Source organism: Chamaea fasciata, unplaced genomic scaffold (genome assembly GCF_029207755.1).
Source record: "Chamaea fasciata isolate MVZ Bird 193981 ecotype frontalis unplaced genomic scaffold, bChaFas1.0.hap1 SCAF_24, whole genome shotgun sequence".
Lineage (NCBI taxonomy): Eukaryota > Metazoa > Chordata > Aves > Passeriformes > Sylviidae > Chamaea > Chamaea fasciata.
The window spans coordinates 3,323,367-3,349,813 of NW_027094109.1; the positions used below are offsets into that span (position 1 = coordinate 3,323,367).

The window sequence follows — 26,447 nt, forward strand, 5'->3', positions numbered from 1 at the left end:
GTGCAGGTTCTCTTCTGGGGTGTCTATCGTGGGCCTCTCTGTGGGATCCCTGCCTGGGGTCTCGCTATTGGGGTTCTCCCTCGATGGTCCCTGTCCATGGTCTCAGCCTGGGTTCTCTCCCGCGGCTCTCAGTCCGAGCTCTCTCCCAGAGCTCCCTGTCCATGCTCTCTGTCCGATCTCTCAGTCCGGGCTCTCTCTGTCCGAGCTCTCTGTCCGTCCGTCCGTCCGTCCCTCCGGACCCCTCCCGGGCCGTTCCCTCCCGAGCCCGCCGCTCCCTCGCACGCCCCGCCCCCGCGGCCGCGCGCGCGCCCCTGCGGCGGCCAATGGGAGGCGGGGGGCGGGGCCTTGGGGCGGGGGGCGGCCAATGGCGCGCGGGCGGCGGGCGGGGCGGGGCCGGGGCGGGGCGGGGCGCGCTCTGGGTCGGGGCGCCCGGCGGGTCGGGGGTTCGGGGCCCGCGGGTCCCGGGGCCGGCGTCCCTCGGTCCCTCCGCCATGTGGCCGTGCGGGGGGCGGAGGCAGCGCCGCCTCGGGGGCGTCGCGCTGCTCCTGGTCGTGCTGTGGCTGCTACTGCGCAGGTGAGACCCGGCGCGGGGGGCGCGGGGGTCGCGCCCCGGTGGGCGGCGGGGCCGGGCCGGGTCGGGCGTGGGGCGGGTGTCGCTGCCCCCGCCGGGCGCAGGCCCCGCCGCCGGGAGCGGGGTTGGCTGCGGGAGAAACTGCGCATGGATGGAATCGGCGGTGGAGGGGAGAGCGGTAATTAACGTAATTAACGTAATTAATGTCCGTGCCTCCCGCGCGCCGCCGGGGAGTTAACGGGCGGGAGGCAGGCTCGGTAGAATCCCGTCCTTTCCTATCGGAGACCTCGGCTCCCATCATTCCTGCAGCGGAACCGGAGCGTGGGAAGGAGCGCGGCGGGTAACGCAGCCGCCGTGCCGGAATTATCCAAAGCTTTAAATAAATCCGGTTGCACCTGATGTCCCCGGCCCGTGTCCATCACCGAGTGTAACGGCGGAGGGGAGCCCCGCCGCCGGCGCCATCAATCAGGTTCTGCGCTGGGCTCCTGCTCTCCTGCCGACCTTGGCTCGGGGGAGGCTTTACATCATCGCAGCGCTGCTGGATAATGCACTTGGCGAATCAATCGCTCCGGCAGATCTAACCCAGCTCCGGGGCTCCCTGACGTGCTGGCACCAGCCTTGTTTCCCTCTCTCCGGCCTGTTCCGGGACTGGCTTTCCCCGCTCTGTGTCCCCGGAGCAGTGTGGTACCCATGGCCCATGCTCACCTCTCCAGTGTAAGCCTCTTCCTCCTGCTGGTCCTCAGTAGCCCACCAGTAGCAGCAAGAAGTTGTTTTAAGGTTCTGACTTGAATCCGACGTGGTTTAGATCACATTCTTCTTGGGGGCGATGCGCTTTCCCAGAGGAACGTATCCCATGTTTGTGGCTTCCAGGTGACAGAAACTCTTCACTCCCTCGCAGTGACATGGAAATGCACATGGATACGTGTGGAGATGCAATATAGTTATTTATTGCCAGCTGGAAGTTTTATAACAGGTTCTTAAAATCATAGTCGGGAGTAAACCTGATCCTCAGTGCTATGGAAAAAGCTTTAATAAATCTTTGCGTAATTAGAAGCAAAATTCTTGCACAGCTGGCCTTGGGTTTGTGCCACCTGGGTTCTTAGGGAGGATTATTGCAAACTGAGACCTGGTGGAGGCACAGAATCTGTCTCCTGTAGGAGTGTATCTACAAACCCCTGGATGCAGAATAAACCCCTGGATGCAGAATTAAGTGTTCTACAAAATGTTGCAGTCCTTACCTCAGGCATGGTCAGTGAGCACGGGGGCTGTGCAGGGCAGCTCAGAGCTTTCACTTTCCCCTGGCCAGAGGAAGCCCGGAATAAACAGCAAAGCCCTTGGAGGTCTCAGTGGAGCTTAGGGATTAGCAGCCAAGTCCCTTGTCCTCTGAAGCACATCCTTTAGCAGCAACAAAGGACTTAATGGCTTTTTCCCCTGGTTTGGCTGTTTTCTTTTCCACCAGCTTTCTTCTCCCACCTGGTCTGGGTATGGGGTGGTTGAGCACCAAAGGTAAATCTCTCTTGCAGAGATGACTTCAGCCACATTTGTGTTTCACAGGCGTGAACAGTGTGGCTCTTTGGTTCAGAAGTTAATTGGGACTTTCCATTTGCTGTATTTTTGCGCGTCAAATTCCATCTTACAAAGGTTTATTCCATCTTATTGGACTAACTCATCCAGCCCAGCACCTTCCACTATCCCAGGTTGCTCCAAACCCCATCCAGCCTGAGCTGGAACACTCCCAGATTAAAGGCCAGGAACCTTTAACGAAGTAAAAAGCAACAACAAAAAATTATTTGCAACCTGCTCTGTCATTACAGAAGTGAGAAAAAAAAGATCTCCTGGGAGCTATAAATTGCTCTCAGGAGGAAGTACAGAGCCCAGGTACACTTTAAACTCTGGCAATCCAGCTCAGGCTAACAGGATGAAGCTCTGCTGAGTCACAGAAATGTTTCTTCCTGAGGTTACTTGAACAGATCCCAATGAGAATTGTGGGTTTCAGGGTATTTGGGATAATGTGTTGAAAACATTGGGAGCCTGGGAGCTTCCTACCAGCCCTTCTCGGGGAGAAAAAGTGCTGGGGTTGGGGAGTTTTAAAGTAGCAAACTTGATGGGAATGTGCCAGGTTAGTTATGCCTGGGATTAAGAAGATGAGCTTAAGTGATTAGTTTATTTTTATCTGGCTGTGTGTGCTTCCTGAGCACAGCCTTCACTCTGGGACCACTCAGCAGCACTTCTGTGTGCAGGGGTAATTTAGGGCTCTACCTAGCTCAGAAACAACTTGGAAACTCTTTTCCAACCTAATCTATAAAAATTGGAGTTTTGCACCTCCAGGCCCCTTTGAGCTTTCCACCTCTGGCTCTCCACCTAAAACAGGAGTAGATGTAACTGCTGGTTGGGTTTGCCTGAGTTCCAATCTGTAGTTTAGCAGCATAGAGGGCCAGGTGGCCATGGGGTATCCTGTTTGGGGCTTGAGAACCCTTTTTTTCCTGCTGCTGAAATTCGTAACAATTCCTTGGGAGCAATGCTGCTGTTTCCCAGCCTGGTGTCATCATTCTCTGGCTGTGTTTCTCATGTAGATGAGCATTTTTGGTGCTGTTCTTCCTCAGGCAGTCACGCTTTAGATGTGGCAGATTGGTGTTCGGTACTCATTTCTCCTACCTGAGCTGCCCTATCATCATGTACTGTTGTTGTCACCTTCTGATACACCACGGGCTCCGTGCTCAGCACTGTTCCTGTGAGTGGCTGGACAATCAGTGTGAGTCTCACTGACCTGAGGCAGTGAATATCTCATCTGGCTTCCTTTTCCAGGTATTACCCCTGCCTGCTGCCGGTTGTTTCAGAGCCCTGTGAGAATGCTGTGCTACTCAGGTACCCTCTGAGCTTGTCAGCCAGCCTGTGCAGTGCCCTGCAAACCTTAGATTTAGCTCCTTGTAGTCCCCCTGTCCTGTCTGAGGATGGGCAGGCTGCTGGATAGCAATCCCCACGAGCTCTGAGCATCCTCACCCTCTGCTAACAACTGCTTCACCCATAGCCTAGGCAGCAGCTGGAGGCTTAAGGCATTCTTCTCTTCTCTCACTGTGATGTTCCTCCCAAACTTGTGGGTCATTCCTTCTTTCTGGAGCTGGGAATTCACTCCTCACATCTGGCTCTGACAGGGAACAAGCTGTCTTTGTCTGACTCTCTGTGTGTTCAGAGCTGTGCCACCGGGGTGGGCTGGTGGAGGCAGGGACACTGTGTTGTGTTGATAAAATGGGGTTTTGGTTCAGCCAAAGTGAGCTGGGAGCCTGCAAGGCCATGAGTAGTGCAGGAAGTGACCCGAGAGGAGCTGTGACAGCAGGATTGCTCACTCTGGTAAGTGCTGAGGAGCTGCTGGGCCCCCGGCTCTGGTTCTTCTGGCAAATAACATTTTCAGGATTAATGTAAGCAGTGATGTGGGCAGAGGTAAGTTTGTGGTGACAACTGATTTAGTCTCTCCTGGGTGATGATTGTAATCCAGGGGGTTCATTGAATTGAGGAAAAGGTTCTCTGTTCACAGGGAACTGGTGAGGGGGGTTATTTTTCCCATGCTTTGAGTTGGAAGATACCAGAGTCCCCAAGAAATTCAGGATGGCAAGGATGAGATGCAGCTGCTGCTGGAACATGGATCTGGAAATCAGCCCTGTGCCCGCCTGCTGCAAAGCAGGGAGATGTTGAATTCCATAAGTTAGGGAAGTGTTTGTGAGTATTGGGAGGGAAAACTTGATTTCACTCACATCCATGATTTCAGCAGTGAGTTTCAAGCTCTGTGCCCAAGCAGAGTCAGTTGTAGAGTGTGGCACGGTGGCTTGGGGGTTCGGGGGGGAAGCAGCCAGTGAAATGGATTTAAATCTACATCTGGGAAGATCTCCCAACTGGCTTAGAGCCCTCTGAACAATCTCTGTGCTCTGTATCACCAAGAGAAGCAGGAAGGTCAGAGCTGGGTTCTGCTGGGTGCGCTGGAATGAGGAGCACGCACTCCTTTGCCCAGGACTGGCTGCTCACTGAATCCTTTTCTCTTGCAGGTTTAACTGGAGCGAGCTGACCCCTCTGGGGCTGTGGGGGAGGACCCTGGGCCTGCAGACAGAGAAGTCCCAGTTCCTGCTGGAAGGGATGCCCTTCCGCATCTTTGGGGGCTCCATGCACTACTTCCGAGTGCCCCGCGAGTACTGGGAGGATCGCATGCTGAAAATGAGAGCCTGTGGCCTCAACACCCTCACCACGTGAGTGCCCTCCCTGCCCAGCCTGGGAGGGGAAATTAAACAGCAAACCCTGTGAGACACACTGCAGATCTCGTTGTTGTTATTGGGGTAAACAAACAGGTCAGAACGCTGCGACATCCACCGGGATAATCCGGAATTTCTCCCCTGTTCCTCACCAGTGGGACTTGGTCCTCGATTGCAGTGGGCCAAAACAATGTCTTTCCATGTTTCTTGTTGTGGGAAAAGACACAGGGAAGGATGGTGGTGTAGCAGGGCATTTCCACACCCAAGCAAATGATTCTGTTTGAGGACAAAGGTTTGATTTACTTCTGGACAAATAAGGAAGCCAAGCCAGGATCTTCCATGCCCTTCTCCTCGGTATTGGTTCAGTGCCAGCATAGGAGCACCTGCTGGGCTTGGGAAATGGTTCTCAAAACCTGGAGCTGTATCCATTGGCAGCAAGCCAAATGGTCCTTCCTTGATCGTTGTGTAGATAAGAAGGAGCACAGAGGTGCTCAGGTGCTTTTTGGGGTGTTTTAACACCAAAAACTGGGGTTTTACTTTTTTTGTTTCTGTGTTGTTTGGTATTTTCTCATTTATTAAATCGTTTTGCTTTACAAAACACATCCAAGGAGAGGTCTTGCAATATTATTAAGCCACTCTGGGAGGTTGCAGGTCAACCCTCAGGAACTGACACATCTTCAGGAGGCTCATTACACTCTGGCCAGGTGTAAGTCTGTATCATAGTGGGGCCTCAGGGGTTTTTTTTGGCATCTCAGACCTCATCCTTCCCCTCCACTCACATCCTTCACCTCACTCTGCCTTTCAGGTACGTGCCGTGGAACCTGCACGAAAAGGAGAGAGGGAAGTTTGACTTCAGTAAAAACCTGGATCTGAGGTATGTGGCACAGACAGCTGTGGTATGAAACACTCCTGTTTGGAGGGGAGGGGGTGTGTGGTGTTTGGGTGAAAACTATTTCCAGATGTGCCTTGATCAGGCAATGGGGACTCATTCCTTCCCCTCCTTCTGGAATCCTGGGGATCTAATCAGTTTAGCACCCATCCAGTGTCTTTGCTTCATCAATTCCCTTCTGCTTTGGTACCCAAATTCCGAAGTGGTTGGAGTATTAGGAGTGGGGGTCCTGCAGGCAGACAATAATTCCTCTGTCTGGATCCCCAGGGCCTTCCTTTCCCTGGCAGCTAAAAATGGACTGTGGGTGATCCTGCGCCCTGGACCTTACATCTGCTCCGAGTGGGACCTCGGGGGTCTGCCCAGGTGAGTGTGGAAGTTTCAGTTCAGGGAAGCATTAGGGACAAACAAATCCCAAGCTCCTGATCACAGTGTTTAAAACAATAATAATTGTTTTATGGTATAATGGTTACAGCAAGAAAATAGAATTGAGGGAACCCACCTTGCTGTTGCACCTTGACTCTGTTTAACACAATCAGGGTTTGATGTAAGAATTTGCTTCATGTCAGCTCTGTTTTAAAAGTCCTGCTAGAAATCTGCGTTATATGGCTGGCAGTAATGAAACCCCACAACTTTTCCAGCCTCCTGTTGCGTTTTCCCCTGAAGAGCACAGCTGGAGGGGGCTCTGGGCGCACTGGGACTTCCCTGGTTCCTGAGTGGAGGTTACCACTTGTTTTCCTTACCTGCTCAGAGCACAAACCTCAGTGGAGATACTTGGGGATTATTTTTTTTAAAAAACTTTTCAGCTGCCTTTAGCATTGGAGTTCAGGTGTCAGGGCCTTACTCCTGAGAGCAGAGCTCCTCATGGCCAGAGCCAGAAGCCACCTCCAGATTATGAGAAGTGCATCTCTTGTCAGTTTTTGTCACATCACCCACATGTTTTTCTTTTTTTTATCAGACAGATAAAAAATTCTAATTAAGAGCAACAGTACAATTCTCATTTTCCTAGAAAGGAGATGATTTTTTTAAAGTCCACAGAGCCACATTTAGCAAAGAGTTGAGTCTTTCAGATCTTTGGAAGGATATTAGTTAAGGTCTCATTTTGCAGAGAAAATGAAGATACAGGCTCATTCCCCTTAAATTGTTACAGCATTGTATTGTTCTACTCTTCAGCAAATTGCCCTCTTTTCTGTTAACTCCAAACAGAACCCAGCCTTGTAAATCAGCAGTAGGAGCAATGGGAACAATTACAGAAATCTTTGTTTTGAGAAGGGATTGGGATTTTTTGAAGGAGCACTTGGTTGTAGAGTGCCCTTGGGAATGCAGGGAATTCACTTCAGAGTGATGAGATTAACCCTTGAAATATTATTGCTAGAGGTGATGAAATGAGTTTAGGCCTGAAGTGCAGGACAAAAAGAAGAGGAGGAGATGGGGAATTGGAGGCTGGATTTATTCACAAGTGAGTGATGGACACGTGGTGTTGTTCACAACCCGGGGTGACACAGCCCCACCGTGGGCTGCAGGTGACACCAACCACCCCTGCCCAGCTGTGACTCCATTCCGGTGGGTGAAATGCCTCTGCTTGGCTGCACAGGAGTCTCTAACACATTCCCTCTCCTGCTTTTCCCCAGCTGGCTGCTGCAGGACCCCGAGATGCAGCTGAGGACAACCTACAAGGGTTTCACAGAGGCCGTGGACGCCTACTTTGATCACCTGATGCGCATTGTTGTCCCTCTCCAGGCAAGCCCTGCCAGATAATGCCCTTTAAACTCTTTTCTGACCCAGAGATGGGGCAACTGAGAGGCATTTTAAAGACTTTTATTCTGTTTCCAGTCTCACCTGAAGGCTGAGACAGTTACAGATGTTTTAATTCACACCATCACAATCAGAAGCTAAACTATTTCCTAATTACAATCCATTATAAGCATTTCTTGGCCGATGAGCTTTTGCCACACAATGCTGTAAATGCTTTAAAGCCAATCTAAAATTACCCCTCGTGGGTCTTGCTACAACACATCTCTCACAGTTCTGTTTCTCCAAAGTATCTAGTCTTATTAGCAAGGCCATCCTTTGAAACTTGTTTCCAGTTCCATTTCTCTCTCAACAATGCCCTCTCTCTCTCTCTGCCCTATTCCATGGCATTTCTAAGTCAGCATTTCTTATCTCAAAGTTTACATGCAGATGCACAAGACTGTGTGAGCCTTCTGTCAGGCGTGGAGAATTCTCTACAAATCCATTTCCCACAAAGCCCAATCCTTGTCCCTCTCCAGGGGTGGGGATGGCTGCACAGGGCAGTGTGGGCTGTGTGTGACAGCAGCAGGCTGAGGCAGATGTACAAACAAATAACAAATGTACCACTTTTGCTCCAGGGATCAGCACAGGCTGCAGTTTTCTCTCTCTCAGTTTGGGAGCATGGGAGGGTGGGGCTGACTCCATCTGACACTGGTGCATCTTTCCTGCCAGCTGGTGGGATTTTGGCTCCTGTGGTTAGAAATGCTGGTGAACACCACCTCTCTCCCTTTTTGTCCCCCACAGTACAAGAAAGGAGGTCCCATCATTGCAGTGCAGGTGGAGAATGAGTACGGTTCCTACGCCAAAGACCCAAACTACATGACCTATGTCAAAATGGTAATGGTGCCACTTTTACTTGTTTCTGTGTCAGTCTCTCCCATGAATCACCTTCCTTACATTGTTTTCCTTTTTCTTTGGAGTGGGGTTTGAGAGACTCTTGAAAGCACCAGCTGCATTTTCCATGGATGTTGCCTCCAGGAGTGGAAGAGTTGGCACATGACCCTCTCTCAGTGTTGACAAGTCTGTGTTCTTATGTCTTCCAGAGAAGAGGGTGTTAGGGAGCTGGGGAGTGTTTGTATTGCAGTGCTGGCCTTGAAGAAGCTCTCACCTATGGGTCCTGTTTTGCCTCTTTAAATGATATTTGATAAAGGTTTCCCTTTGCTGACTTTCCTGGAGGAAAGTCGATGGGAACAGGTCACCAGCACGCTCCTTAACTTGTGTAATGTGGGGCTCTGCATCAGGCAGGTTAATTTGCCTAATGCCTCCCTTACCCCTGTCAAAAAGAGATTAAACTGTGCCCTGGCTGCTCTGAGTCAGGGATGAGGAGTTGGCCCGTGCCCAGGGAGGCTGGATTATCCTGATGGATCTCACGGCATTCTGACCTGTTTGTTTGCCCCCAGCACCATGCAGGGCAGGCAGATAATGAGATCTGCAGTGTGTCTCTAACAGGGTTTGTTGTTTCATTTCTTCTCACTGAATGCTTAAAGGTCTTGCTGCACGTCAGGGGGTCACCCATCCAGTCTTGCTGTTGTGCTGCAGGATTAGGGGATCCTTCTGAAACCTTTTGGGCACCCCAGCTGCACCCTGAGCACCCTGAGGCTCACGTTGTCCCATTGCTCAGGGTGTCCAGAGGCTCTTCAAACAAATAAATCCTTGGCAGGAGTGCTAATCCCCTTAGGGCTGTGCCAGCTCCTGCAGCCACCCCATCTCGTGCCGTGATTTAACTCTGCTCACAGGGTTAAACATGAAGCGTGTAGACGAACAAATGAGGGATAATGCCAAGCAAGTGTTTTTCAGAGCCCTGAATGGAGGGGACACAGAGACTCTGGGGGTCTGAGCAGCCTGCAGGCTTGGCCTTGCTTTTCATGGCTCAGTGAGGAGAGAGCTGGTGCTGCTTCAGACTTGTCAGGACAGATTCCCCTGCCAGGCCTGTGGGTGTATTTTTGCAGTGCTGTTTCATCATATTCTGGGATTGTGTGCAGTTTGCATCTGAGGCAGTACGGAATCGTGGTTAGAGATGGAAAAGTGGGAGAGCAGGATTTGCAGGGCTTCGTTTTTGGTTGGAGAGGGATCTAATGTGAGGTGGGGCTCCGAGCCTTTGTTCTGGTTTGTGGCAAGGGGATTAATTCACATCTGGCATCTGTGAGCAAGATGCATCTTCCTGGAATTAATGAGCTCATTAAAAACACCCACAACTCACACAAAACCTCAAATCCCCGTGCTTACCTCACATTTTGGGTGCAATGCCTTTGCCCTCCTAGAAGTGAAAGGATGTATTGACATGACCCTTCCCACACAGAACTGAGCTTCTATTCCTGCCTCTCTGCTGCACTCTGGGAGGCATTGAAAGTGTGGCAGCTCTGCCTCAAAACGAGGGGAAGAACACTTAGCATTAATGCAGTGCTCAAAGAATTACTTTAGTAGAATTGATTAGAAATTCCAGTTCCTTCAGCAGCTGAATTCTGTCTGAATCCAGCGACTGCTCAGGGATAAATTTGGTGGTGATGGGTGGATAAAGTCACCAGGTTGTCCTGGCTCTGGGCTGGGTTTGTCTGTGTTGCAGTGTTTCTCTAATGCAGACACCGTGCCATGCCCAGGTCTGCTCTTTGTGCAGGCAGGGACAACAAACAAAGGGCTTCATCACATTTCACTATTAGTAATTTAGACTGAAGAGACTGAAGCCTTGTTCTCGGAGCTCCTGCGAGCTGGAGGAGCGATTTCCAATGCAAGTGCAGTGAAATGAGTGGTTAATTAACAACTAAGGTTTCCTGATCTCTCCTCCAAACATCAGCCACTGTTCTGTAAAGAATCAGCTGCAAGAGAGCAATCCTGATGGGAGGAACCTCGTGTGTGCAGGTGGATTTTAAAACCTTGGAGTGCTGTTTCCTCTAGTGCTGTAATATTGAGGAACCACTAAATTCATTGATTGTTGAAAAAACATTCATAGCTGAGCTGTCCTGTGATGGTGTTCCTTGGAAAATCAGCTCTTCCTTCTTTTCAGCTTCCTCTGTCAGGCAGTCAGGAAACCTGAGCTGCTTTTCCTTTCCTCCTTCCTCTTTTGATGAAAGGAGCGAAGCTCTTTATTACATTGATCTCAGAAGCTAAAACCCTGAAGTTGGATGCATCACTGAGAAACCAGTCCAGCCTTCTGAAACAAAATAAGATTTTCCAGTTGTCTTTAAGCTGGGAAAAGTGGGCAGGGAAGCTTCAGGAGGGATGGGAGATGTCCCAGGGATGACATTTCATTACAAGGCACTGCCAGTCGCAGGCTGTCCCCACAGAAGGTGATACTGCAGTGCTTTAATATCCTGGGACATGCTAAACTCCGTTAACACAATGGCTTTTGCTCTTTTTAACCCAGGCCCTGTTAAACAGAGGGATTGTGGAGCTGCTGATGACCTCAGACAACAAGAATGGGCTGTCCTTTGGCTTAGTGGAAGGAGGTGAGTGCTTGTAGGGCTGAGGGAGGGCTGTGATCCCTGGGGAATGTGGCTTTGGAAGGAAAACAGGACTTTAATTCACCCTCTGCACCCACTGAGTGTGTTCAGCCTGTGGGAGGAGGGACCCCTTGGCTACATGGTGCAGCCAGGAGAAACCCAGGGAGGTTTAGAGTGATTGATTTTCCACATCAAGTGTGACACAAAGTGTGTGAAGGGTTGGGCATCTGTACTTCCCACTGAGTCAAGAGATGGCAGCAGCCAGCGTTTCTTAAATGTTTCACCAGGCTACAGGGCTGAAAATGCTGCTTATTGCCCCATTTCAATATATATTTAACACGTTCCTCAGCAATTACTAACAGTAGTAACTTATTCCTAAGGCAGATGCATTGCAAGTAACAAGAGAAGGGAAAAAGGTCCATCAAAACCTTGGTTTTGAATTTTACATTTAAGCAGTGAATTTAGCAGTAGTTTGTGGGGCAGCATTATCCTCTCAGCAAGCTTATTTTGGGGTGTAAAACCTTAGGTGGGTAAAGGAGGGTGTCAGATGTGTAGAATGCAGAAGGAATGCCCATTTCCCTTTTATAAAGTATAATTCTAATAGAGTTTTTTAAATGCTGCTTAGCACCCTCCTCCTTTTTCCTGTGAAGGAACGGAGGTGCAGCTGCTTGAGTTTCACCGAGCCTTAAACCTGACTGTCTGGGGCACTGATTCTCAGAATTTCAGTGATTTCAGCTGGGATTTACTCTGTCTTTGGCCTCTGCTCTCTCCTGTGTTCCTGCCAGCTGCCCGAGGTGTAACTGCTCCCCAAATTCAGTGTTGGCAGGGTGCAGCCTTTGAGTGCTCCTGTTACCACTCAGTCATAAGTAATGTTAAATTCCCAATCTCAGGCATGGAGGTGATTAAAGGGAAAGACTTTCCCCTCCTTTCGCTTTTCCATGTCAGTGTGAGAGGGATAAATCCATTAACTGGATGGATGAGTTAATCACCTTCACCAGCACGGTGATCAGGAATTTTGGATTTTTTTCGGGCGTGCAGCAGTTTTCAGCTGCGGCCACACAGAGTCACTCTCTGCCTGCCACGGAGCTGTCAGGGTGACTGGTGTGGAAATCCCTGCCTTGCCCTCCTCTCCTGAGGGAATCTCTGCAGCCTCGGAACTCCTTCAGAGTCGATTTTTTCCGGCGTGTTCTGCTGGGAGCTCTTTGATCCCAGTTTGCCTCCTGGATGTCACAACAATCTGTCTGTTAGAGCCAAGGTGTCACTGATCAGATGTGTGGGATAACCAGGGCTCCAGGAGTGGTGGGGAAGGGGCCAAAGGAGAGGCAAGAATCACTCCCCATCCCTGGCAGTGTCCAAGGGCAGGCTGCACAGGGTTTGGATCAGCCTGGGATAATGAAGGTGTCCCTGCCCTTCCAGGGGGGTGGGATGGGATGAGTTTGAAGGGTTCTTCCATCCCAAACTAATCTGGTTCCAAGAATCCCAAGCTGATCTGACCTGATAAAACCTTTCTGGGAGCTCATGGGTGACAAAGCCAAGGGAAATAGAAGTTGGGTATTAGGAAAAAGATTTTCATGGAAAAAATAATAAAGTACTGGAATGATCTGCCTGGGGAGGTGGTGGAGTCACCATCCCTGGATGTGTTTAAGGACAGACTGGATGTGGCACTCGGTGCCAGGGTTTAGTTGAGGTGTCAGGGCTGGGTTGGACTCGATGATGTTGGAGGTGATTCTGTGGAAGCCTCTGCTGTCCCTCCAGGCTGGAGCACCATGGTGGGATGCCTCGTGGGAAGGACATCCCATGAGAAGGATAAATAAGGCTCTGGGGGCTGCTGCTCTTTTCCATGGTGTGCCGTTAATCTTCATGAGAAGCTCAGCTGGGCACGTTCTCCCTCAGAACTGCCAGCTAACACATTACATCAGTGCCAAATCCACCTTTTGTTTTGTTCTCCTTTCGTGTTTCCTGTGCTGGATTCCTCAGCTCAGCGCACTACATAGGTCAGCCTATTGAAATCAAGGTATAAATAGTGAGAAGTGAGCTTTTTCTTCTGTAAATATTCTGTTTGAAGTGCTCTGCCTGACACAACTGGGGCTGGGTTTGATGGCAGCTCTGTTGTTAGAAGTCAGTTTTTAATGCCGAATCACATCATCGCTGCTGCGTTTGCAGAGTTTGTCTGGGAGAAAAATCAGCCTGACAGAGGGCTGGGAGACACAGAAATGGGTGAGACGTGTGCCAGGGGCTGGACACTGATCCCAGGTCAGTGTCTCCTGTCCTGCAGGCAGGTGTTCCCACTCCAGAGCCTGAGGACGGCCAGGAGCACAGAGAACTCTTCCCATTCCAGTTCTCTGTGGTTCTCCTGTCCTGTGGTTGCTCTTGCTCTCCCCCACAGACATGACAAGCTGCAGGATATTGCCTGGGAAGGGATTCCTGCAGCTAAAGCCCGGGAGAGCAGTGTGGCATCCACACAGGACTTTCTAATAAGTTTGCCTTTATGTGGTGCCTTTTAACTGGGGATCTCCAAGTGCTTTACAGGCTCAAATTAGAGCTGCTGACACCCCAGGAGCTGCTCTGATGCTCTCTCTCTCTCTCTAACATCTCTGCACATTAGAGCTGAAAGATGGCCTGGGAGGATTCCACTGTCTGCTCTGGTTCACTTGGATTCTGCATACCAAGTGAAGGCTTTGATGGGGGATCTCTGAGGAGGTTATTTGGGGCGTTCAGAAGGTGTTGCAGTTCCTTCCTGTTGATGGGGGATCTCTGAGGAGGTTTTTTTGGGGGTTCAGAAGGTGTTGCAGCTCCCTCCTGCTGGGCCTAAGGAGATGGTCCCTTAGACATTTTGGATGAGTCTAAATTAATACATTTTTCCTTTCCCTCTAGCACTGGCCACTGTTAACTTTCAGAAACTGGAGCCTGGGCTGCTGAAATACCTGGACACAGTTCAGGTGAGATGCAGAAACACTTTGTTCATCCATATTTTCCAGCTCTAGAAGTGAAGCACTGATATTCTGTTTGGGATTTGAGGCTTCCTTCTCACTAGGCCAAATCCTTCCGGAATCAGGGCAGGAGGATTTAAGAATCCTGTTATCCAGCACCTTCTAAAAAGGCTTTTCATGCAGCTCTGCCCTGCATTTGGCTGTTAGGGGTTAGACTTCTTTGTGTTGATTGCCAGAGCATCCCAGTGCACAGTTGTCAGTCCTCTCTCTTGGAAGTTCCATCATCTTTGTCCCCAGCTCCTTCACCCCGGTGCTGTGGGTGCCCTTTGCAAACTGCTGATGTGCTGTAGGCGTGTCTGTGCACTGTGGTGGGTGTTTACCTCATTCAGGGTAGATTTATGAAGTTTCAGTGTGTCCCTTGAGCATTTTTAACTCCTCTGTGCAGTCAGGGAGGGAATTGAACACTTGGTGTGAACAGCATCCTGATTGTGATGAGGGAATGGCAACTTTTGGGGTTAGTGACAGCTTATCTCTCTCTTTACACCCTCTGTCCTCTTTTCCTGTGCTCTGCCTGCTCCCAGTGAACGGTGTGAGCAGTTGGGATCTGCCCCCAGCCCTGATCAATTCTCTTCTCACCTCTTCCCTTAGAAGGGAAGCCCTGCTGGCATGCTGGATGTTCAATCCTACAGCTTTCCTTTGTTTTCTTTTCCTCTACTGGCAAAAAGCGGCTCTGCTGGAAGTGCTTTCACCTCCTTTAGGTCTTCCCAAATTCCCCAAACGCTGCAAATGAACAGAAGGTGGCACCTTCCCCTCCACATGAACGCAACGTGGCCCCCAAAAAAGCAGCTCCTCCTTTGCCACACTAATTATGAGATAGGAAATGTTTGGAGGGGTTGTGAAGCTGTTTTATTTTTCCCTGTTATGAGTTTTTGTTCCAGAAGGTGATAAAATCCCTTCTCTGACTGCCTCACTGGGGATGGATTGATTAAATGTATTTCCAAGAGCTGCAGTGATTAGATGATTGCAGGCAGTTGTTTCCCCCTAATGAAACACGAGTTTGTTTAATGCCACTTGCCTCAGCCAGTGCTGTGGCTCAGACGAAGCCCCTGTTACGCACAAAGGGCAAAAATAAAGCCCGGGAGGCTGGAGGGGCAGCCAGGTGAGCACACACTGCCCTGCCCATGCCACGGGGACAGGAGGGATGCTGCAGGAGCTCAGGGAGCTGGCAGGCACTGACAAATGGAAAGCAATTGCTCTGTGTGCAGAGCCTTTAATGAAGACCTAATTCCTGCAAATTCTTCCCTGCCAGCACCATATGCAGCATTAAAAAGGCATTAAAGCAGCTCAGGTCTGCTGCTGTACCTTGGCAAGCGCTGCCTGCCCTGCACCTGCGAGCTCTCAGCTGGCAGTGGCAGATAAGCAGACATTTATAAATGTGTGTTTCTAGCAGGAGCTAAACACTGACAGTTGGTTTGGCCCTTTGCTGCAGCAGCAACCCAGAAGTGTTTGATGGCACCTGATTGTGTGCTCTGTGACTCTGTGCAGAGGCACTGTGGAAAACGAGGTTCACTTGCTTAGAAGAATTTATAAGTTTAATAACAAAAAAAAAAATATAGAGAGACAATTAGGAGACAGAAAAGCAAAAGTTTCCAGCTGAGGTGTCTCACCAGAAAGCACACCCACTCCTTCAAATTCTTTGCTTTTAAGGATTAGCCTTTTATATATGCATTTTTCAAGCATTTCTTTAAATTCAGATGTTCCCTTGGTTTTTGGGCCCCCCTCCCCCCCAAAAATTGTCCCATTGTACCAAATTAACTTTTTATTAGATGAAGTTCTTGTTGGCCCTGGTAGTCTTCGCATGTCTTATTCTTCTGATACCAGGAGATCAATAAATTCCTTCTTGTAGCATTTGGTTCACCGATACCTTGATCTAATCAGTTCAGGAATGTAGGAGGATTCTCTCTCCCTGTCTTCTGGTGAGGGTTTGATTCAGTTTGCTCAACTGGTTTTAAATGTTACAAAAAAGTCTTTACAACTCAAAAAGAAAATATACATTCATCACACTTCTAAGACTGTTAATAATAAAAGAAAATACAGTAAAACCTTTCCATATTATACATAACATGCATTTTAATAATTGCAAAAAGCCAACTTTATAATATGTATTTATAACAGGCACAAAGTTTTGCTTGGCTGTTCTGGGCTTTGCTGGCCCACAGCTTCTTGTCCCTCACGTGCCCAGAGCTCCTTTTTGGCTGTGCCAGTGGAGAAGAAAACACTCCTGTAAAACCACGTCACCACACTGGATTTGAACAATTCTTCTCTAGAAAAAAAAAAAAAAATGATGACTGCAGGACTGTGCTGAATCCGTTTGAACTCTGTTTTTTCTCTTGACAGAAAGACCAGCCGAAGATGGTGATGGAGTACTGGACTGGGTGGTTTGATAACTGGGGGGGCCCTCACTATGTCTTCGATGCAGATGGTGAGCACCAAACGCTGTTGTTGCAGAACGTTTTGTGGCGAATTTCAGCCCCGCGTGAGTTCGGCACCTTCTCCCCGGTTTAAAAGCTCATTTGGAAGGCTACTACTGAAAAAACAAACCCCCAGGGCATGTAAAGAGCAGTGAAAACAGAGCTATCCCAGACCGTTTTAACTGTTTTAACGACTCTCTCATCCTCCTGCAATTGTCTTTGTAATTGGGTCATTAGTGTGTTCCTTTAGGAGTCTGACTGAGGAGTCCTGGCAACTCTTCTCCTTAAAAGCAAAATTCCAGCTGAGCTTTACCCTTTTTCACCTGGAGGAGAGGATTATTTGAATGCATGAATGCATCAGTAGATGTGCTGCCCCTTCCTGAGGGCAGGATGCAAATCCCCACACGAATCACTGTGATTGCCCAGGAGTGACCAGAACGGGTCTGATTTGAATTCCTGGCCCGGATTTGTGCTCTGTGGCCTCCCTGGCACTGCCCTTTTGGTTTTTTTTGCAGAGATGGTGAACACTGTAGCAAGCATCCTCAAAACAGGAGCATCCATCAACCTCTACATGTTCCATGGAGGCACCAACTTTGGCTTCATGAACGGGGCGTTGGAGGCTGATGAGTACAAGGCAGATGTCACCAGTTATGGTGAGTTTATTTTCCCTGCCTTGCCTGTGCACCTCTGACTGTCCCTGGGCCAGGGACAGGAGCCAGCAGCGCTGAGATGTGATCAGCACCACCACTGTGTCCTGGAGGGATGAGGTGGGACACAGCTCAGGAGAAAATTCCTGTCTCAAAGGGGGCTTGCATGACTGTTTCTAATTCCCAGCCCATTCCAGGAAATGTGGGGGATTCCCTTGTTCTGAATTGTAAATAGCAGTGTCACAGATGATGAATTGATATCTCTTTTTTCCTAGGGAGAGATGGTGATCCAAGACACCATTTTTTTTAATTTTACCAAGTCACATTTTACCATAAATCTCTTTTCATCCCAACAGCCCGCGGTTAAAATGGTTAATTGTTGCCTTTATCCTGTGTGAAATTCTGGATGAGTGCAAATTAAATCTCTCAAAGTGTGAATGGCTCTTCTCTAAATGAAGGAATTTTGTGGCTGTTTAGTGATGTTCGCTCAGATTAAAGTGTGCAGATTTCCATACTATAAACAATGCCATGAAAATCGTGCCTGGGGCTTTTATTCCTTGCCACGAAGCCATCCCAGAGCTGCTTTATGTTTTTAGAACACGTGCTGCTTTTCTGCTCTTCCAGATTACGACGCTGTGCTGACAGAGGCTGGGGACTACACATCCAAATTCTTCAAGCTTCGACAGCTCTTCAGCATGGTCATTGGTAATTACACACCCAGCAACCACAGCTCCACCCACACCGTCAGATTAGGGAATTATTTAAATCAGCCCTTCTGCTGGGCCTGTGGTTGGGTGGGAATTAAGGCTGGGAGGATCTGGAGGGATCTTGAATTTGCGTTGTCCGAAATCATTGTTCTATCTTTCTTTTTGCACCCCAGGCCAGCCCCTTCCTCTGCCTCCCATGATTGAAAGCAAGGCCTCCTATGGTGCCATCCTCTTGCACCAGTACATCTCTCTCTGGGATGTGTTGCCAGCACTTTTACAGGTAGTGACACCTCTTTTAATGCAGCCCAGACACCTAAAAGGCATCAACTTTTAGAGCAATTTGTGCTCTGCCTCGTTATCCCACAAGGATGAGGTTGGGGGATTTTTTTTTTTGCCAAGGATATGCAAAAGCAGCAGATCTTTTATCTCACCTTTTTCACTGCTTCTTCTGCTCTCTTGGAATTGTGGTTTTGCAAGTCTTTGGCTCCTTTTTCTGGTATTTTGGTGTAGCTCCTTTAGGATCAGGAGGGGATTTGGGTTCCCTCTGGAGGCTCTCACCTGTGGCAGAGTTGAACACCTGCCAGAAAGGAGCTGCGTCTGCACGGTCTGTCCACGTGAGAGGCCACTCCTGATGCTCCATTTGCTTCTCCCCTGCAGCCCATTAAGTCAGAGTTCCCTGTGAACATGGAGAACCTGCACCTGAACGACAGCATCGGGCAGCCCCATGGATATGTGCTCTATGAGACTGTCATTTTTGGGGGGGGCCACCTGCACACCAGGGACCACGTCCGGGACCGGGCACAGGTAGGGCCACAGGGGCTCCCTCAGCGTGGGGGGAGGCAAGAAATGGGGGGAAACATCACATTTTAGATTAATTCTGTGATTCACTCTTTCCACTCCTCAGCTAAGCCCCTAAACCCTTATCACTTGTAATTAAATTTCCAGTTCCACTCTGCTAAAACTTATCAACCCACTTATAAACTTGTCTTTAAACATTAGGATGTTGAATGTTCTGAGAATATTTTGATCCTTTTGTTCCCACCTGCGCTGACAGTGACACGGTTTTGGACACTTGAGTTGTAGTTTCAAGCAGGGACAATTAATTTCCTCCCCAAATCCAGCTGGAGTGAGGTGATTATGATGTAATTGATGAGCAGTTGCTCTGGTCTGCTGTGCTCTGTTCTGCAGGTGTTTGTTAACACCATGTACGTGGGGGAGCTGGACTACAACACAGTGGAGCTCTCCATTCCTGAGGGACAGGTAACTGCTGGGGGCTGCTCAGAGTGTGGGTAACAGGGTCACCAAAGAGGGAGAAGTCTCAGAAGGGCACCTCCTCCTAACCCAGACTAGCTTGGTACCCTAATCAGACACAGGTAGTGGGATTTCACTGCCAAGTTACCCTTTGTGATTGAAAATTGGGGTCTGAATGCTTTTCCGTGGAGAAAATTCAAGTTACTGTAGCCCTTGCTGCACAAAATTTGCCATCCTTCTTCCCAGAGCCAGCATGGAGTACCTGTAGCCTGTTATTGCAGATTAAATCCATGCAGGCTTCATCTTCCTTAGCACAGAGGTGGTTCTGAGGGGCTTTGGAGGCTTTTAGGTCTCAAATTGAATGAGGGGGAATGTCTCTCCTTAGCTCTGAGAGCAGTTTTACCCTGGTAGGAGCTGTCAGTAAGAACACTGTATTGATTGAGCACATTTCAGCAGAGCTGAGGTGGCTGTAGGAGCAGGTGCAGGGGTGGATACTCTGGTTGTTCTTAAGACTTGTGGGAGAGGTTGTGGCACAATCCTGTCCTGTGTCAAACTCCATTTCTGGCTCTGTGGGTGATACCAAAACGGGAATTCAAAATTCAAGAGGGAAGAAAAAAAAAAAAAAAATCCAGAAATCTTCCGTGCAAAGTCTCACTGTTTGCAGTGGAGAACTTTAAATTTACAAACTGCAGCTGTGGTGCCACTTCCCCCCTTTAAGCACCTCTGCTGAGGCTGGTGCAGCTGATGCCTCTCCTGGTTTGCTTTTAGCAGGGCTTCAGGCAGCTGAGGCTGCTGGTGGAGAACCGTGGGCGCGTCAATTACGGGCTGGCCCTGAACGAGCAGAGGAAAGGTGGGTTTGGTTCTGCGCTCCCAAACTCTCCCAGGGAGCTCTCAAAGCGCTCTGTGTGCTTTGCTCACAGCCAGCTGAGGGCCCAGCACAGCTCTGGTGGTGCTGGGAAATGGGGTGAGGGAGGGAATGTGTTAATAAACATCCTCACCCCCTGTCTGGAGTGATGGGGGGAAAGGCAGTGGCTGCTCAGTGCCCTGCACCAGGGTTTATTTTATAAGGGTACAGCTAAACCCAGGGTTATCAATGAATCTTGCTCTGCTCTGGGTTTCCTAGGTGATGCTCAGCTCCTTTTCTCCTGCTCTGTGAGCATATTACTTCACAGGGAAGGAAGGAAAATACCTTTTTTAATCTGTATTTTCCCTCGAGGGCTTGATATTGGAGGATCACACCATTTAAAAGCTCACACAGTGTCAGGAAGAGGGAACTGCATCCCCTTGAGCAGAATTGACTGAAATGCTCAAGCCTATCACCCACAGTGGTGGAGCTGGAAGGGGTTGATTCTATTTTAGTGGGGAACTCTGCAAAAGCTCTATAAAATAGATTAATGAAGTTAGGCATGTGACTCTATCGATTTTATTTAATGCAGAAAAGTTGCCTAAACCCCAGCGCAGCCTAGGCAGGCTCAGTGCTGTGATTAGGAGGCTCCATTAGCACCCAGGCTTCGCCTGCTCCAGGGAGAGCCACTTGAACAAAAGGGTGCTAAAGGTGAATGACTTATTATGTTATGACTTCTATTAAAATCCTGGGATGAAAAGCCCAGCACCGGCCCTGGCTCAGTTATGTTTTGCTGTGCCTGTTAGAGAAGTGATTGACTGCTTTAAAAAAGAAATACCTGTGCGTGGTCAGCTCACTGAATTCCAGCAATCCCAGGAAACCCCAGCCAGCACATCCCAGTGTGTTCTGCTGGGAGGGGCTTTGAGACCCTGAGGGGAAGGAGAGAATGGAGAGGCCAAAGTTCAGTGCTGCTCCCCACTCAGGCTGGATGAGCAGTGGGACCATATGGACTCTAATTCCACTGCACGATGCGGCTGCTTTCCATCTCCTGCTGTTCCTCAGATTCAGACAGCAAAAATCCATCAGCTTTAGCTGTTCCTCAACTCTTCATTACCCCCATTGCTCTTGCAGGCTTAATTGGTGACGTCTTCTTGAATAAAACCCCCTTGAGGAACTTCAAGATTTACAGTTTGGAGATGAAACCTGCCTTCATGAAAAGGTTTGTGGGATTTTAACTTTTTTTTTTGTTTTGTTTTCTTTTTTCCTCATTTGAAACCACCTGTTTTCCAGCAGTGCAGTGTCTAATAGGGAGCAGCTAAATGAGGTAACAGTGGGGAGGTGGGTTTTTGCACTGATAAGTTCCTTGCTGATACTTTTGCCTGAAATAGTGCAGGAACTGGTGCCGGCTGGTCCATAATATCACACAGGGGAGAAATCTAATCCCACTGTGCAGGATTTAAAGATTTCCTTGCAGCAGGGTTAGATCAGGTAGGTAGAAGCCAGGCTTACCCAAAGGGAAGGATCCCCTCACACCCACATGTTGGAAATTTTGGGTCTTTCTGGAAATTACCAATCTGGCTGATATATTTAGTAATTCAGCCTGGCAAGGGATGGATTAATTCTAGAAAGCTACTGATAGTGCATTAACAATCCAGATGGCTCTCTCTCTCTTTTATGTTGTTTTGCTTTAATTCAAGGAAGGAAATTTAGCAGGGGGATGTTGAAGAGCCTCTGTCAGCACATGCAGAAAGCCTCAGCAAATGTTTCAGGCAGCAGATGCCCTATGGACTCTGGCCACAATCCAGAGACACTCTTTTCAGTGATGCTTTTAATACCAAAAAGCAACTTATGTGCATCCCCCAAGATACCACAGCTGCCCCATTTTGTGTAGGAGGGGGAGAGAGAGAGGCCCCGTTAAACCGAAATGGCTTTTAAAAGGAAAAAAGTCCACTTTCTAAAATGCCTAAGGACAGTTTTACCAGGTGCTGAGGGGCTACCTGAAGGATTCTTATTGATGGGGTAACTCAGAGCCTCTTGGACTGCAGGGTGTTGAGAGGAATATTTCCAGTGAGGAGCATTAAAGCAAGTGAGCTGCCACGGCCAAACAAAAGCAAGATTAGTCACCACTACCCTCAGCTCCTGGCTGCTGACCAGCAGCACTGGAACACAATCAGCTCACAGTCCCCTCGGGGGAGGAGGGAGAGGAGTGTTGTGAAAGGAGCTGTCACAGGCTTTTAGTTGAATAATTCAGCAGCAGCCAGGCTGCACTGGATCAATAACTTCCCCCAGTCCAAGAGCTGCAGTTTGTAAGGGTTGGAGGGAACATGTTGTGACAGAAGCTCAGGGCTTCTGTGGGATCCTGCTCTCCCTATTTCCTCTCCTGCTCGTGCCCTGCTCCCAAATTGTTGCCTCAGGTAAGGAATAATGTCAGATTTCCCCTAATTACTGCACACCTGCAAGGTTGTGTTTGTTCCTCGGCCGGAGCCATGGCAGGAATGTCTGGTTGGAATCCTGTCAGTTCTGCAGTCTCCTTTAGCAAGCCACAGGCATTTAAAGCACCCTGGCAGATCTGAAGGATCCTCAGCAACCAACGTGAGGCAGAACTTTTATCCTAGAGTGGTTTGGGTGGAAGGGACCTTAAAGATCCTCCAGTCCCACCCCTGCCGTGGGCAGGGACACCTTCACTATCCCAGGTTACTCCAACCTGGCTTTGGACACCTCCAGGGATCCAGGGGCAGCCCCAGCTTCTCTGGGCACCCTGTGCCAGGGCCTCCCCACCCTCACAGGAAGGAATTTTTTTCCTACCATCCAATCTAAACCTGCTCTTTTCCAGTCTGAATCTTTTTCCCCTTGTCCTGTCACCATGCACTCTTGTAAAAAGCATTTCCCCTTGCTGTGAAGCACCAGAGGTGGTGCCACGTGGGCAGTGGATCTGTAGAGGATTCTCCAAGCCTGACAGAAGGCTCACGCAGTCTTGTGCATCTGTGTGCAAACTCTGAGATAAGAAATGCTGACTTAGAAAGGCCGTGGGATAGGACAGACATTGCTGAGAGAGAAATGGAACTGCAAACAAGTTTCAAATGATGGCCTTGCAAACAGACCACGTATTTTGGAGAAATAGAACTGGGAAAGATGTGTTGTAGCAAGACCCACCTGGGGTATTTTTAGATTTTTAGGCTGAGAAGTATTAGCAGCATTGCGTGGCAAAAGCTGATGGGCCAAAAAACTCCTGTAATGGATTGTAATTAGGAAATAATTTGGATTGTGATTGTGATGGCGTGAACTGTAACATCTGCAGCATCTCACCCTTCTCATGAGACTGAAAATGGAATAAAAGTCTTTAAAACACCTCTCAGAAGCCCCATCTCTGGGTCAGAAAAAGGGGTTTTCCAACAGTGACAGCCCCCGGTATCCTCCTCTTGTCCCCCAGCTTGGCCTGGCAGGGCTGTGGCTGCTGGGGACAGAGGCAGGTGTCCCAGCATGGCTTGTTGTCTGTTGCAGTTTGCAGCACGTCTCTGGCTGGAGCACGGTCCCGGATTATTTCGTGGGGCCGGCGTTTTTCCGCGGGAGGCTCTGGATTGAGCAGCAGCCACAGGACACCTTCTTGAAGCTGCAGGCAAGTGCTGGTGGTTCTTAATCAAGGTTTTTAAAAAGCTGGTTAGAGAGAGACACTTGTGTAACAGCTCTGACTGATCTCTGTGCCTGTAGCCTCCCCCTCTCTCTCTCAGAGAATTATTCTGAGGTCTGACAGGCTCCTCCAGGTAATTCTGTTCAGTCTGGAGTGTCCTGTGAGAAAACATGTGCAGCGCTGACCCTGCAGAGCTGCCAGTGACCCTTTCAGTCGTTTTTTATTGGTATACAAATGCTATTTGCTAGTTGCAGAGGAGTAATGGGCACAGAAAATAAAGGAGGGCTTTGTTTTATTCCTGTCTCCTCCGTGTGACATGGAAAGAGTCACTTCTTTGTGGCCGTGGCATGGGAGTTAGCATTCCTGTCATCCTTCTCTGTGAGATTGCATGGAACTTCAGATGAGATTTTAAATGTTATTAAACTTCCTCCTCTGATTTCCCTCCCTTAGAGCCAGCCTTGTGCCCAGCCTTACTGTCCAGCTCACATTCCCATTTATGTGGAAAATTATATTTATTGTAAATCAGGCCAGCCAGCAGCAATTCAGTTTTTCTGTCACCTGGGAAAGAGGTGAGGGCAGATATTCCATGCTTGGGAAGGAATAAAGGCCTGTCTGTTCAAAGGGAAGACATTTCCTGTACAAGCACGAATCACAAATTGCACATTTTTGAAAGCTTTATCCTTTTAATGAGTACATTAAGGATAACTCCTGCTCAACAGGGCTTGTTTAAATGTTCCTGGCTGCAGGGATTTGCCCAGGGAAAGCAAGCAGAAAACCTGCAGAAAGTGGCTGGAAAGAATGCAAGTGTGGAAGCAGATTTGGTTTCCTGTGGGGATGCTAACGAGCTGCATCAGTAATTCCGTGTTCTGCCTCGATTCCAGGGCTGGGAGAAAGGAGTGGTGTTTGTCAATGGTCAGAACCTGGGAAGATACTGGAAGATTGGACCTCAGGAAACACTTTACCTTCCTGGGCCCTGGCTACGGAGAGGGGGCAACGAGGTGAGAGCTCTGCTGGGTTTGCTGGGATCGCTCTTTGCCTGTTGGGGTTGTTAAAGATCCTTGTCCCAAAGAGCCACGCATGCACAGGACACCAGAAAAGACACTTAAACCACTACACTAAATCTGGCAAACAGAGACAGGCAAACCTGAAGCCACTACAGTCCTTTAGCTGAAAGCCAGTGCAGTAGAGGGGAAGGACAGTGCTAAGGTCTCTGAAAATTAGGGAAGGTGCTGCTCTAAAGCTGGCTCTGGCTCTGACAGCCATCGAGGGCTGGCAAGGACGGCAGCTGAACCTCACAGCTCTGCCTCAGGTTGGCAATCCACACAAAGCTGATGTGATGCTGCCCCATCCCCGCACCACCACACGGTGCCGAGGCAGAGCCTCAGTCACTCTTCAGACCCACACTCACTGATCTCTTCAAATGGTGCTTCCTTCCCCTCCTCCTCAAAATATTTCAAGCCCCCCCAGGGTTGGTAAGAAGGGCTTTTCTCTGTCCCTGTGCAGATTGTGATCTTTGAGGAGCGCACGGCGGGCAGGATCATCCAGTCCGTGGACATCCCCTACTTAGGCCGGACCCAGTACGTGGATTGAGAGCTGCTGCCCCACGTTTGGCTCACCCTGAGTACTCCTGCTTGCATGTCTGGGGACGTGATGGCTCAGCACCTGGGCACGCTCATCTCCACGAGAGCCAGGGGCAGGATTTGCCCTCTGGCAGTGAGCTCAGAGGAGAGGACAGCCAGAGGAAGCAGGGCGTTGTTCCACGGATGGAGGGATGGATGCAGCAGCCTCGTCTCCCTGGACTACTGAGGCCCCCCAGCCCGGATGGCTGCGCATGTTCTGGACCATCTGCTGGATGTGGGGGAGTAAAAAGGTGCTGGAGGCAGGTGAGAGAGAGAGAGAGAAAAAGAACTGAAGCCATCTGAACCTGAAGCTGAGCTCAGCTTTCCAGGGACTTCCAAAATGCGCTATCGCTGGCCTCCTCGTTTTTATAATTAGGTAGGGAGAAAATAGTTGGTGAACGTGTGAGTAATCAGGTGTGGAAAACCATTTTGGTGTGCTTTGAGGCAGATTTTAGCAAGTCTCTCTGCAAAAAGGCCATTATGTGTTCCCTTGTTGGAAGGCAAGGTGGTTGTCAAATGACTTTTAATTTCAGCTTTATTTTTCCACGAAGTTTTACTATGGAGGTCGTCTCTCTCTCAAAAGGAAAAAAATAATTTAAAAAATGAGATGTGTTTTGTCTTCCATCAAATGTGTCATTATGTTTCAGGCCAGGCAGGAATGAGAATTTCCAAGGAGGAGAAAAGAACAAGTGAGTCCTGCAGTGCCCTCTCCACCAGTGCTCACACTGTGAAGAGATGAAATTCCCCCTTGGAAAATGGGCAGGGATCAGGTTTTGGCTGGGGTAGAAGCAAAGGGACTGCAAGGGGGAAAACTCATCCCTGCTTTCTCCTTAAAGCTGCTGTGGGATCTTGGGTCCTGGCTTCTTTTTAATTTTTGTCCCTCTGAACAGAAACTCAGGATTTAGGTAAACATGACTTTTTTTTTTTTTAGTTCACCAGCTCCAAGGCACAGAGGAGCTGCAGCCTCCTTAGGGAGAGATCAAACCTGAGCTGTGAATCCTTCAGAACCTCCAAGGAGTCGCTGCTGTGCCAGTTCCAGGACTGAGGCTCTGAGAGAAACGCCAGGCTGTGTCTGTAACGGAGGTGCAGGCTATTCTGGCTCTTAGAAACCATCGTTTTATTTAACAAATTTAAATACAGTTTGTTCGAAACTGAGAACAGACAGTGCAGCTGGAACACACTCCATCCTGGCCAGGTGTGGTCACACCTGTCTCTGCTCCCCAGGGCCACAGCAGCTCTGGGCCACTGAAAGGACCCAGGCTCCTGTGGCCAGAGCAAATGTGCAGGGCTGTGCTCAGGACTCCGTCCTTTGCATCTTTCTGGAAGTTACTTCCTTCCAAGGAGGGAAGGTTGGAACCCAGCAGGGCCTGGAATTCAGATTAGTGAACCAAATCATGCAGCTCGGAGAGGACATCAGCTGGAAACTA

General features: G+C 49.3%; 1 protein-coding gene across 4 annotated transcripts; it reads left to right on the plus strand.

Annotated features, from left to right (window-relative positions):
- The first annotated feature begins 441 nt into the window (after positions 1–441).
- LOC136300839 (beta-galactosidase-1-like protein 2) lies at positions 442–26,137 on the plus strand. Of its 4 annotated transcripts, none has more exons than XM_066203495.1 (20): positions 442–574; positions 3,377–3,436; positions 4,609–4,806; positions 5,615–5,683; positions 5,966–6,061; positions 7,327–7,435; positions 8,231–8,323; positions 10,848–10,929; positions 13,798–13,862; positions 16,251–16,335; positions 16,840–16,977; positions 17,596–17,676; positions 17,852–17,958; positions 18,336–18,482; positions 18,867–18,938; positions 19,698–19,779; positions 20,905–20,992; positions 23,275–23,389; positions 24,283–24,399; positions 24,905–26,137. In XM_066203495.1, the coding sequence occupies exons 1-20, from the start codon at positions 492–494 to the stop codon at positions 24,989–24,991; spliced, it is 1,974 nt and encodes a 657-aa protein (XP_066059592.1). In that variant the 5' UTR covers positions 442–491; the 3' UTR covers positions 24,992–26,137. The 4 variants fall into 4 exon arrangements, with proteins under 4 accessions (XP_066059592.1, XP_066059593.1, XP_066059595.1 ...); XM_066203496.1 differs by having other exon boundaries at positions 19,701–19,779; XM_066203498.1 differs by lacking the exon at positions 3,377–3,436 and having other exon boundaries at positions 19,701–19,779.
- The last annotated feature ends 310 nt before the right edge of the window (positions 26,138–26,447 follow it).